A 13507-nucleotide genomic window follows, 5' to 3' on the forward strand; every position below is an offset into this window, starting at 1 on the left:
TGAGCTCCTGTCATGTATCTCTTTGTTAGCTACACCTGACATCACTGTGTGACATTACTGCTTGATTCCAATTAAAAAGATACCAGTACTTTTTACTACTCATTAAGGCAGGAGTCCCTTCTTGAGGGCTAAAACCCAGTCGAGTTTTCAGGATTTCCAGATTGAATATGCATGAGATCTATTTGCATACAATGGAGGTAGTATATGCAAATAGATCTCATGCATGTTCACTGTGGAAATCCTGAAAAGCTGATTGGTTTGTGACCCTCGAAGACTGAGTTTTGGGGACCCTTGCATTAAGGGGTTGATTTTCAACATGACTTAGGTATATAAAACCCTGTTTTACGCATGCAAGTGGTGTTCTGAAAATCAACCAGGGGCGTTATGCATGCAGAAGTGCACACAAAACACGATTTCACATGATTTTCAAAAGTATGCACATAAATCTACATGCAGAACATTACACCATTTCTGAGCAGGGAGTAGCTTTCTGCTTATAAGACCGTGCACAGTTCGAGACAACCCCTCATATTTTCAAAGCGGAATTGTGTGATAAAATTACTCTCTAAGAATCCGTAGCCAAAGCACATCTTTGTGTATTATTACTAAGGTTTTATTTTGTCATGATGAAAAATGTCTCACTGCAGCAGTAGTTCAGTTGATATGTTTCATAGGGACTAATCTGGATGATGCTTTGTCATAGTATTTTGCAGCTTGCAATGATCCTTCCTGGAGTTTCATCTCACATATTGCAGAGCTACAGCTTAGTCAGTTCTCAAAGCTATCTGTTACCTAGAATACAAGGTGACTGTGTTGATACACAAGTGTATAGTGTCGGTGATGGAGCTATTATCATTTATTTTAGGTATCAGACTTACCTTGGCGTATAAAAGTCTGGCTGGTGTCTAACAATATGTCACATCCTTCCACTATCATTCTCTCTATAGCAAGATTCTTCCGGATGTTTTCTGTATCACTCACTTCATCATGCATTACCCTGCATCATAAAGCTTTATTTTAAATGATATAACACATGCTATACATTCTATTTTACAGAAAATGGATGCAAGCACATCAAAAGAAAGTAAAGAAATTGAACTCAAAGCCCCATTTTAAATGTTAACATTGAAAACCCTATTCACCAAGGATATTTTTCATGTGCTCAACATGTGAAAAACCCTTACAAAAGAGACTTTACCAGGCTACAAATGATTAATTGAAGAGTAAAATTTGGCATTTGCTAATGATTAAGAAGCTCTTAAAATTGGCACTCTGAGGCTAGACAGATGATTCATGAGAGAAATCTGTGTTAGAATCCCAAACCTGCTTTCTGGTCTTTAGGATCTGTTCAGAGATGGGGATGCTGCAAAGGAAGGTTTTCATGATGTCCTGGATGCAACAGTCCCTCAGACTCTGTGTGTGTGTGTGATGTAGTTTCCTCTCGACTAGAATGCCAGCAATGGATTTGTTACTGAGATAAGTTCTTTATAGGGATGTGCTTCGTTTTTTTTCTGCTGGGTTGGGCTTCGGGTTGGTCGACCCGTGGAAAACTTCATTTTTCCACGGGTCGGTTTTTTTTTTGCTCGGCAATTTTCGCCGAAAAAAAACAGAAAAAAACCTCCCACCCCAACCCATCAAATTTAGTTAATTACAACCCCCCCCCCACACACACACACCCTCCCGACCCCCCAAAAACTTGCCTAAAGTCCCTGGTGGTCCAGCGGGGGTCCTGGGAGTGATCTCCCGTTCTTGGGCCATCGGCTGCCAGTAAACAAAATGGCACTGGTGGCCTTTTGCCCTTACCATGGAAAGGAGTAATGGATGGCCCGCCTCTACCATGTGACAGGGGCCGACCAATGGCACCGGTTAGCACCTGTCACATGGTAAGGGTAAAGGGCCACCGGTGCCATTTTGTTCACTGGCAGCCGACGGCCCAAGAGCAGGAGATCGCTCCCGGGACCCCCGCTGGACCACCAGGGACTTTAGGCAAGTTTTGGGGGGGGGGGGGGGGCGAGAGGATGGGGGGAGTTGTAATTAACTAAATTTGAAGGGTTGGGGTGGGTTTGGGCTTTTTCTTTTTAAATAAATGTGCCCCCCCCCCCCCCCCGTGCTAACCCGAACAACAAATTTTCCCCGTCTCGGGATTCGGGTCCTCCGACCCATGCCGAATTGGACAATATCTTTGAAATTTTCCAATTCAGCAAAAATGAATGCACATCCCTAGTTCTTTATACCCTATATACAGATGTGATGCCTATCAGGCTTACATACATTAGAATGGGAAATGTGGCAGTATGGGAGGGTCTGGGAAGCAATGTCAAACAAGGAGTGACAGGATGGTAAGAGTTCTCTAAATGGTGATTCCACAAGTCATTAGTAGGGGCAAAGGAGTGAGTTCTTGTTGAAGAACACTTAGAAACATCTTGAAGGAACCCAGTGAGAGCAACCAAAGGGCTGCGCTCTGCTCTGGGGTTCAACTGTTCTGCAAGAGAAGTGGCTCTCCTGTAAAAGAGGCGAAGGGGGCAAAGGATGAATCTGATTCAGAAGTCATGTCCCCTTTTTCACAGAATCTGTGTTCCCCCACCCTGCACCGAGTGGGTCAGAGCTAGCAGGTCTAGTTGAGCCATTTATTTTTTTGTAATTATATAGATTTTAAGTAATGCTTAGCAGGTTACAGGATTTTAGGCTGGGGATGTGATTAAGTCAGTTGGCTTTTATTCTTGAACTAGTTCTTACCAACGTAAGACCAGTTCGTTCACAATTGCCCCAGTTTACTTACTATTTTGACAACTATAGAGACCTTATGGATTTTTATCTTGTGTTTTGTGGTAAAGCCCTGGTAGACATGTGTTAAGTGGGCTTTGCAGTACTCTTTAGATATTTTGTCCATCTTAGTGCCCAATTTGCATGCCATCTTTCAAAGAAGACAGGAAAGATAATACTATTATTTTAGTTTCTAATTTACAGACAGGAAACACTGAAGCAGATGGCAGGTAAAATGACTTGCACGAGGTTACATAGAGTCAGAGTTAGTAGAAGAACGGGATCTGAATTCATGAATTTGAGTAGTCCTCCTAACTCTATGAAGGACTTACTGTTTATTTTTTTCCGTAAAACACAGAATGGGAAAAGTCTTTGTAACCAAACTTGTAGTTAACGGTTCTAACTACTAGCTGACATTTCCTTCCATAAATATTTAACAATAATGATTAGTTTATTCTGGTCTGCAACTATATTGTCCCCTTCCCACATAAAAATATTTATATACTGAATTTTTGAAATTGAGGTAGAACAATTACAAATCCTTGTTGTTGAAGTACAAGTTAAATCCAATAACAGTCAATATTTTCATAGTCAAATCATTTAGATTTGTTCCATGAAAAAATTTACACACAGGGGGTTAGTTTTTTTTACTACGAAAATGAAGGCTGCTCACATACCATATTGCTATGAGTTGGTTCTAGCAGTAGGAGAACTTCGAGCTCTCAGACTGTAACTGATTTTTTTCAGTATAGTGTACATTCAGGTTTGACTGTCTATGACATGCTGGAATCACAGGCCCTTCTGGTTAAATATTAATGGAAGATATAGACCATGAGATCTACCTAGTCAGTCCGTTTCCCTACCTCCTGCAATAATTGGTAGACTGAATATGCTCATTCAGGTCTGAATATAAACTCCAGTAGACAGGCAAATGAAGAAAAAGTAAAGTAAGGCTTAACAAACTTTTCTAAATGATGCCACAAGCACTTTGGTTTTCAGGCTATCCACCAAAAACCACATGAATGAGATAATTGTGCAGTAGAGGAGGACCAGAAGGCTCATCTGCATACTGCTCCCAGCATTTATTTTATTTATTTATTTAGACTCCTCCCGGGAGAGGAGTCCAGAGGTCACCGCAAGTGATCCAGGGATTGACTTCCACACCCCAGCTTCCAGAGGCCCCGCAAGGTTTGCAGTAGAGGAGGACCGGAAGGCTCATCTGCATACTGCTCCCAGCATCCCTGGGAGAGGAGTCCAGAGGTCACCGCAAGTGATCCAGGGATTGACTTCCATGCCCCAGCTTCCAGAGGCCCCGCAAGGTTTGCAGTAGAGGCGGACCGGAAGGCTCATCTGCATACTGCTCCCAGCATCCCTGGGAGAGGAGTCCAGAGGTCACCGCAAGTTATCCAGGGATTGACTCTCAAATCCCTCCTTTGATTGAGTGAAGATTAATTTAACCGTGGTTTAAGAGGATTGGTAAGTATAGTTTTCAGAAATCTTTGGGCTTATAAAAGTTTGGTGAATGGTGAAATTAAGGGATATATTCTTTAGAGTTTGTGTGTGTCTGAAGTAATAAGCAAGCCAGAGATAGTTAATTCTAGTGTCTGTCTTTCCCACCCACTCAACCCCGATTTTTAGGCACAAGACACTTTCTCATTAAAAATCAATCAGGGTCTTATCTAAAACATAATATTGTACCAGCCCTTATTGAAAGTTTAATTATCCCCTTGTAGGACACTAGCTGATTAATTACTAAATTCACCTGTAAATTTAAAGTACTCTCATTCCATCTCCCTTAGTATCCTAAACTTAACTAGAAACTCAATAATACTAAGATGAAGGCAGCAGTCCAGCAGCAAGAGGGGGGCTTTCCAGTCTTTTGCATTGAGTGTCACATGTATGATTTTTTACCCGCCGGTGAGAGATTATATGTGTGCACTCGGTGCAAAGAGCTCCTGGCTCTCAGGGAACAAGTCCGATCTCTGGAGGCTAGAGTAGCAGACTTGGAGGAGCTGAGGGAGACAGAGAGGTACATTGACGAGACCTTCAGGGACATAGTAGCCAGTAGAATCTATATGGGTAGAAATCCCATGTGTGTTGGGTAAGAGTATAGTGATAGGAGTATACTACCATCCACCTGGACAAAATGTTCAGACAGATGATGAAATGCTAAGAGAAATCAGGGAAGCAAACCAATTTGGCAGTGCAATAATAATGGGAGATTTCAATTACCGCAATGTACATATAGTGCAGGAGGATGTGTAATCCTGACAAAACTGATTCAAACAGTCTTATAAAACAGGATGTCTTTTATTTTTCCAATATGGCAACTCCACAAGGTTATACGAGCACCGGCTTAATGGCGTCCCCCGACACGGTCCCGTGTTTCGCCGCGGGCTGCATCGGGGGGGGATCGCCACCGCTGGAATTCACACAAAAGCTAGAACATAAACAAATTAATAGAAAGTCAGAATAATAATAGGGACTTACAACCGACCATAATAAATTCCACACAAGCATAACATACCTGACAGCAGCGTTTTGTCAAGTTTGAAGGGAGCGCAACGCCCTTCAAACTTGACAGGTATTTAAAGCAGACAGAGGCGCCAAAAACTACAGGGAAGGGGAACCAATGAATTTCTCTCTTTCACTCACGTGGTTCCCCTTCCCTGTAGTTTTTGGCGCCTCTGTCTCCTTTAAATACCTGTCAAGTTTGAAGGGCGTTGCGCTCCCTGTCACTGTCAAATCGCTGCTGTCAGGTATGTTATGCTTGTGTGGAATTTATTATGGTCGGTTGTAAGTCCCTATTATTATTCTGACTTTCTATTAATTTGTTTATGTTCTAGCTTTTGTGTGAATTCCAGCGGTGGCGATCCCCCCCGATGCAGCCCGCGGCGAAACACGGGACCGTGTCGGGGGACGCCATTAAGCCGGTGCTCGTATAACCTTGTGGAGTTGCCATATTGGAAAAATAAAAGACATCCTGTTTTATAAGACTGTTTGAATCAGTTTTGTCAGGATTACACATCCTCCTGCACTATATGTACATTGCGATTTTGCTTGAAGTGCAGTCCTTGCTCATTATTTATTTTGTGGTCTTAGATTTCAATTACCCCAATATTGACTAGGTAAATGTAACATCAGGACTTGCTAGAGACATAAAGTTCCTGGATGTAATAAATGATTGCTTCATGGAGCAATTGGTTCAGGAACCAACAAGAGAGGGAGCTATTTTAGATTTAATTCTTAGTGGAACACAAGATTTGGTGAAAGAAGTAACAGTGGTGGGGCCACTTGGCAACAGTGATCATAACATGATCAAATTTAAACTAATAACTGGAAGGGGGACAATAAGTAAATCTGCAGCTCTAACACTAAATTTTAAAAAGGGAAACTTTGATAAAATGAGGAAAATAGTTAGAAAAAAACTGAAAGGTGCAGCTGCAAAGGTTAAAAGTGTTCAACAGGCTTGGACATTGTTTAAAAATACAATCCTAGAGGCGCAGTCCATATGTATTCCGCGCATTAAGAAAGGTGGAAGGAAGGCAAAACAATTACCGTCATGGTTAAAAGGTGAGGTGAAAGAGGCTACTTTAGCCAAAAAAACATCCTTCAAAAATTGGAAGAAGGATTCATCTGAAGAAAATAGGTTAAAACATAAGCATTGTCAAGGTAAGTGTAAAACATTGATAAGAGAGGCGAAGAGAGAATTTGAAATGAAGTTGGCCATAGAGGCAAAAACTCATAATAAAAACTTTTTAAAATATATTCAAAGCAAGAAACATGTGAGGGAGTCGGTTGGACCATTAGATGACAGAGGGGTTAAAGGGGCTCTTAGGGAAGATAAGGCCATTGCAGAAAGATTAAATGAATTCTTTGCCTCCGTGTTTACTAATAAGGATGTTGGGGAGATACCAGTTCCAGAGATGGTTTTCAGGGGTGATGACTCAGATGAACTGAACGAAATCACTGTGAACTTGGAAGATGTAATAGGCCAGATTGACAAACTAAAGAGTAGCAAATCACCTGGACCGGATGGTATGCATCCTAGGGTTCTGAAGGAACTCAAAAAAGAAATTTCTGATCTATTAGCTAAAATTTGTAACCTATCATTAAAATCATCCATTGTACCTGAAGACTGGAGGGTGGCCAATGTAACCCCAATATTTAAAAAAGGCTCCAGGGGCGATCCGGGTAACTATAGACCAGTGAGCCTGACTTCAGTGCCGGGAAAAATAGTGGAAACTATTCTGAAGATCAAAATCGTAGAGCATATAGAAAGACATGATTTAATGGGACACAGTCAACATGCATTTACCCAAGGGAAGTCTTGCCTAATAAATCTGCTTCATTTTTTTGAAGGGGTTAATAAACACGTGGATAAAGGTGAACCAGTAGATGTAGTGTATTTGGATTTTCAGAAGGCGTTTGACAAAGTCCCTCATGAAAGGCTTCTACGAAAACTAAAAAGTCATGGGATAGGAGGCGATGTCATTTCGTGGATTACAAACTGGTTAAAAGACAGGAAACAGAGAGTAGGATTAAATGGTCAATTTTCTCAGTGGAAAAGGGTAAACTGTGGAGTGCCTCAGGGATCTGTACTTGGACCGGTGCTTTTCAATATATATATAAATGATCTGGAAAGGAATACAACGAGTGAGCTTATCAAATTTGCGGATGATACAAAATTATTCAGAGTAGTTAAATCACAAGAGGACCTTGCAAGACTGGAAGATTGGGCATCCAAATGGCAGATGAAATTTAATGTGGACAAGTGCAAGGTGTTGCAAATAGGGAAAAATAACCCTTGCTGTAGTTACACGGTGTTAGGTTCCATATTAGGAGCTACCACCCAGGAAAAAGATTTAGGCATCATAGTGGATAATACTTTAAAATCATCGGCTCAGTGTGCTACAGCAGTCAGAAAAGCAAATAGAATGTTAGGAATTATTAGGAAGGGAATGGTTAATAGAACGGAAAATGTCATAATGCCTCTGTATCGCTCCATGGTGAGACCGCACCTTGAATACTGTGTATAATTCTGGTCACCGCATCTCAAAAAAGATATAGTTGCGACGGAGAAGGTACAGAGAAGGGCAACCAAAATGATAAAGGGGATGGAACAGCTCCCCTATGAGGAAAGGCTGAAGAGGTTAGGGCTGTTCAGCTTGGAGAAGAGACGGCTGAGGGGGGTTATGATAGAGGTCTTTAAGATCATGAGAGGTCTTGAACGAGTAGATGTGAATCGGTTATTTACAATTTCGAATAATAGAAGGACTAGGGGGCATTCCATGAAGTTAGCAAGTAACACATTTAAGACTAATCGGAGAAAATTATTTTTCACTCAACGCACAATAAAGCTCTGGAATTTGTTGCCAGATGAGGTGGTTAGTGCAGTTAGTGTAGCTGGGTTCAAAAAAGGTTTGGATAAGTTCTTGGAGGAGAAGTCCATTAATGGCTATTAATCAATTATACTTAGGGAATAGCCACTGCTATTAATTGCATCAGTAGCATGGGATCTTCTTAGTGTTTGGGTAATTGCCAGGTTCTTGTGGCCTGGATTTGGCCTCTGTTGGAAACAGGATGCTGGGCTTGATGGACCCTTGGTCTGACCCAGCATGGCAATTTCTTATGTTCTTATGTTCTTATGTTCTTATACATTGGAGACGCAGCATATACAAATTTATTTCATGCATGTTCATCGTGGATAGTGTTATATCTGTTGGTCGCAGATGGCTGCGACTGCGTGTATTTACTTCCTGCACCGCTCTCCTGCCCTCCCTGGGGCTGCTTGCGGCTCGGGCCAACTTCCACTGCCGCGTTCCCCGGCACTCCTCATGGCAGCCTGGACACCGCCGCCACCCTTGTCGACTTCAGACCTTCCTAGGCGTGCGCGCATGCCACCGGACCTACCTTTGAAGACTCCACGGCGGGAATCTCAGGGGCGTCCCTGTTTGATGATGTCATCGGACTGGTTTATTTAAGCTCCACCTTCGCCCTTAGCTAGCCAACTTGGCAACAAGTTCCATACGTCTTCGACTACTGCCTTCGTGTTCCTGTGACTACGCTATCAGGCCTGTGCACTTGGACCCTGTCTGGTACCCGCTCCTCGGGGGCCAGTATATGTATTGGGAACCTGCTCTCCTTGCCTACCCCGTTCCTCAGGCTGGCTCTGCGTTTCTTGGGTCCTAGCCTGCAAGGACTCCTGTCCCTCGGGGCCACCTCTGGAGCACCTCTGCTATCCGTGAATTCTACAACGGGGCTTCCCCGCTCCTCGGGGTTGTGCCCGCAGCTTGAACAAGACTGTCCGCGCCTCCCGCTCCTCAGAGCCACATCTACGTGCTACTCAAGTGACTGACAAAGCTTCCCCGCTCCTCGGGTTAGCATTCTCCGGCTTCTCTGTGATTATCTACGCCTCCCCGCTCCTCAGGATCGTGTCTACATACTGTATCAAGACTGCCAATACATCCCCACTCCTCGGGGCTGTGCTACATCACCACTAGAGGCTCGGCCTGGGCTTCCCTGTCCTGTGGGTTGGCCTATGGCATTACATCATCATCCACTACGCTGTGCAGCCCCTCCCCTCAGGGTTGCCTCTCTGGAGTACCTCCTGCTTGGCCAGCCTCGCACCTCCCGCCTTACAGTCTGTCTGGCGCTTCTCCCTTTGGAATTCCTGCGCAGGTTTTGCCTCCAGCTTGACTCTTTACTGGGGTACTCTCCTGGCTCCTTGGGACCTCTACATTGCTTCACCCAGAGCTCCTCGCTGTGCCTGACCTCGCCTCCTTATGGTGTGTAGCTGTGGGGTTCCTGCTCACAGGTGGTAACACATCACATCTCAGGCCAAGGCCCACATACCCACAAATCATAACAGATTGTCAAGTCCATGGACCCGGCAGAGCTCTTGGCCCTCCAGGCCATCCCTGGCCTGGTGCAAAGGATCAGCAAACAGCAAAAATTCTTGGAGTCTCTGGCCGCAGCCATAGACAGCCTCTCTCGTCTAGATGCTACCGTGACTGCCACTAACACGTCAATCAAGCTCAATGCCTCTACCTCTACGCCGGCTCCTCGGCTGACTGTGCCCTTTGCCGGCACCACCGTGCTTTTCTGGGAACCTCTTTTGTGCTGGGGGTTCCTGAACCAATGCAATATGCACTTCTACCTGCAACCTGCTTACTTCCCAGATGTGATCACCAAGAAGACATACATCCTGGCCCTTCTACATGGTAAGGCCTTTTCCTGGGTGTCACCTCTCTGGGAGTGAGCAGACCCATTCCTCCAGGACCTTCCAGGTTTCCTGGCCCTGTTCTGGTCCATTTTTGAAGACCCTGGTCGACGAGCCATGTCCGGTTCATCCCTTCTACATCTTCAGCAAGGCTCTCACCCTTTAAGGGACTACGTCATTGAATTCCGAACTCTTGCTTCAGAATTGCATTGGGACTCCGACTGCTTACGTTCCATATTTCTCGAAGGGCTAAGTCCTCAGATTAAGGATGAGCTGGTGGCTCACGAATTGCCCTCCACCTTGGACTCTCTGATTGACCTTACTGGTCGTATCGACCGTCGACTACAAGAATGCTCTCTGGAGTACAGAGCATCCCGGAAGGTTACACCAGGACCATCCTGAACTAAACGTTCGTCCTCTCCTAGACCTAACCCACTGCAGAATTCAGCAGAGGACTTTCTCCAAAAGAACATCATCATCAACAGCAGTCAGGCCTCTGCCTGTACTGCGGACAGCCGGGTCATGCCATTGCCTCATGTCCAGTCTAACCGGGAAACTTCCGGGCCTAGGATCTGATGGAGGACTTCTCCTAAGCCTAACTTCACCATCTCTTCCACTAACCATTCCCGTATCTATAAAGATGGACAATCAGGAGTTCCATACCTTGGCATTGGTGGACTCCGGGGCCGGTGGCAACTTTATTCTGAAGCAGCTCACAGAACATCTGCGGATCCCTATCATCCATTCCCCGGTACTCCTACTACTTTCCTCGATTCATGGGGAACCTCTTCCTGGTGAGGTTACCCACACTACAGCACCCATCCAACTACGCACCGGAACCTTGCATTTGGAGACCATCTCGTTCCATATCTTGAACAAGGCCATCCATCCCGTAGTATTTGGGCTACCCTGGCTTCAGCAGCACACTCCACACTTCGACTGGGCCACCCTATAGCTCTCTTGTTGGGGCCCTGCTTGTTATAAGAATTGTCTGGAACCCGTCTCTCCATTGATTTGTATGGCAACCACACCCATGCTTCCCGGCCTTCCGCCGCAATATGCATCCTTCTCCAATGTATTCTCTAAAAAGGCCGCGGATACCTTACCTCCTCATCGCTCATATGACTGTGTAATCAACTTACTACCTAATACAAAGCCCCCATGGGGCAGAATGTACCCTCTCTCGCCGACGGAGGAATTGTTTTAGAGTTCTATTGGTCCTCTTAGTTTGGCCATTGGCTTGAGGGTGGTAGGCCGAGGTGAAGTCTAAATAAATATCATAAGAACATAAGAACATAAGAAAATGCCATACTGGGTCAGACCAAGGGTCCATCAAGCCCAGCATCCTGTTTCCAACAGTGGCCAATCCAGGCCATAAGAACCTGGCAAGTACCCAAAAACTAAGTCTATTCCATGTAACCATTGCTAATGGCAGTGGCTATTCTCTAAGTGAACTTAATAGCAGGTAATGGACTTCTCCTCCAAGAACTTATCCAATCCTTTTTTAAACACAGCTATACTAACTGCACGAACCACATTCTCTGGCAACAAATTCCAGAGTTTAATTGTGCGTTGAGTAAAAAAGAACTTTCTCCGATTAGTTTTAAATGTGCCCCATGCTAACTTCATGGAGTGTCCCCTAGTCCTTCTACTATCCGAAAGAGTAAATAACCGATTCACATCTACCCGTTCTAGACCTCTCATGATTTTAAACACCTCTATCATATCCCCCCTCAGTCGTCTCTTCTCCAAGCTGAAAAGTCCTAACCTCGTTAGTCTTTCCTCATAGGGGAGTTGTTCCATTCCCCTTATCATTTTGGTAGTCCTTCTCTGTACCTTCTCCATCACAATTATATCTTTTTTGAGATGCGGCGACCAGAATTGTACACAGTATTCAAGGTGCGGTCTCACCATGGAGCGATACAGAGGCATTATGACATTTTCCGTTTTATTCATCATTCCTTTTCTAATAATTCCCAACATTCTGTTTGCTTTTTTGACTGCCGCAGCACACTGAACCGACGATTTCAATGTGTTATCCACTATGACACCTAGATCTCTTTCTTGGGTTGTAGCACCTAATATGGAACCCAACATCGTGTAATTATACCATGGGTTATTTTTCCCTATATGCATCACCTTGCACTTATCCACATTAAATTTCATCTGCCATTTGGATGCCCAATTTTCCAGTCTCACAAGGTCTTCCGGCAATTTATCACAATCTGCTTGTGATTTAACTACTCTGCACAATTTTGTGTCATCTGCAAATTTGATTATCTCACTCGTCGTATTTCTTTCCAGATCATTTATAAATATATTGAACAGTAAGGGTCCCAATACAGATCCCTGAGGCACTCCACTGTCCACTCCCTTCCACTGAGAAAATTGCCCATTTAATCCTACTCTCTGTTTCCTGTCTTTTAGCCAGTTTGCAATCCACGAAAGGACATCGCCACCTATCCCATGACTTTTTACTTTTCCTAGAAGCCTCTCATGAGGAACTTTGTCAAACGCCTTCTGAAAATCCAAGTATACTATATCTACCGGTTCACCTTTATCCACATGTTTATTAACTCCTTCAAAAAAGTGAAGCAGATTTGTGAGGCAAGACTTGCCCTGGGTAAAGCCATGCTGACTTTGTTCCATTAAACCATGTCTTTCTATATGTTCTGTGATTTTGATGTTTAGAACACTTTCCACTATTTTTCCTGGCACTGAAGTCAGGCTAACCGGTCTGTAGTTTCCCAGATCGCCCCTGGAGCCCTTTTTAAATATTGGGGTTACATTTGCTATCCTCCAGTCTTCAGGTACAATGGATGATTTTAATGATAAGTTACAAATTTTTACTAATAGGTCTGAAATTTCATTTTTTAGTTCCTTCAGAACTCTGGTGTGTATACCATCCGGTCCAGGTGATTTACTACTCTTCAGTTTGTCAATCAGGCCTACCACATCTTCTAGGTTCACCGTGATTTGATTCAGTCCATCTGAATCATTACCCATGAAAACCTTCTCCATTACGGGTACCTCCCCAACATCCTCTTCAGTAAACACCGAAGCAAAGAAATCATTTAATCTTTCCGCGATGGCCTTATCTTCTCTAAGTGCCCCTTTAACCCCTCGATCATCTAACGGTCCAACTGACTCCCTCACAGGCTTTCTGCTTCGGATATATTTAAAAAAGTTTTTCCTGTGAGTTTTTGCCTCTACAGCCAACTTCTTTTCAAATTCTCTCTTAGCCTGTCTTATCAATGTCTTACATTTAACTTGCCAATGTTTATGCTTTATCCTATTTTCTTCTGTTGGATCCTTCTTCCAATTTTTGAATGAAGATCTTTTGGCTAAATAGCTTCTTTCACCTCCCCTTTTAACCATGCCGGTAATCGTTTTGCCTTCTTTCCACCTTTCTTAATGTGTGGAATACATCTGGACTGTGCTTCTAGAATGGTATTTTTTAACAATGACCACGCCTCTTGGACATTTTTTACTTTTGTAGCTGCTCCTTTCAGTTTTTTTCTA

At 43.8% G+C, this 13507-nt stretch overlaps 1 protein-coding gene across 2 annotated transcripts in view; it reads right to left on the reverse strand.

Annotated features, from left to right (window-relative positions):
- Positions 1-13507, reverse strand: part of RASGRF2 (Ras protein specific guanine nucleotide releasing factor 2) — an 888178-nt gene that overhangs the window by 496584 nt on the left and 378087 nt on the right. For both annotated transcript variants that reach the window (XR_003852277.1, XM_029574148.1), the window contains exon 9: positions 879-997. Coding sequence is in view for 1 of the 2 variants with exons in the window: in XM_029574148.1 (XP_029430008.1) it covers positions 879-997 (119 nt within the window). In the remaining variant the exon portion in view is untranslated. The remainder of the gene's footprint in view (positions 1-878; positions 998-13507) is intronic.

The sequence above is a fragment of the Rhinatrema bivittatum genome, chromosome 1 (genome assembly GCF_901001135.1).
Source record: "Rhinatrema bivittatum chromosome 1, aRhiBiv1.1, whole genome shotgun sequence".
Classification (NCBI taxonomy): domain Eukaryota; kingdom Metazoa; phylum Chordata; class Amphibia; order Gymnophiona; family Rhinatrematidae; genus Rhinatrema; species Rhinatrema bivittatum.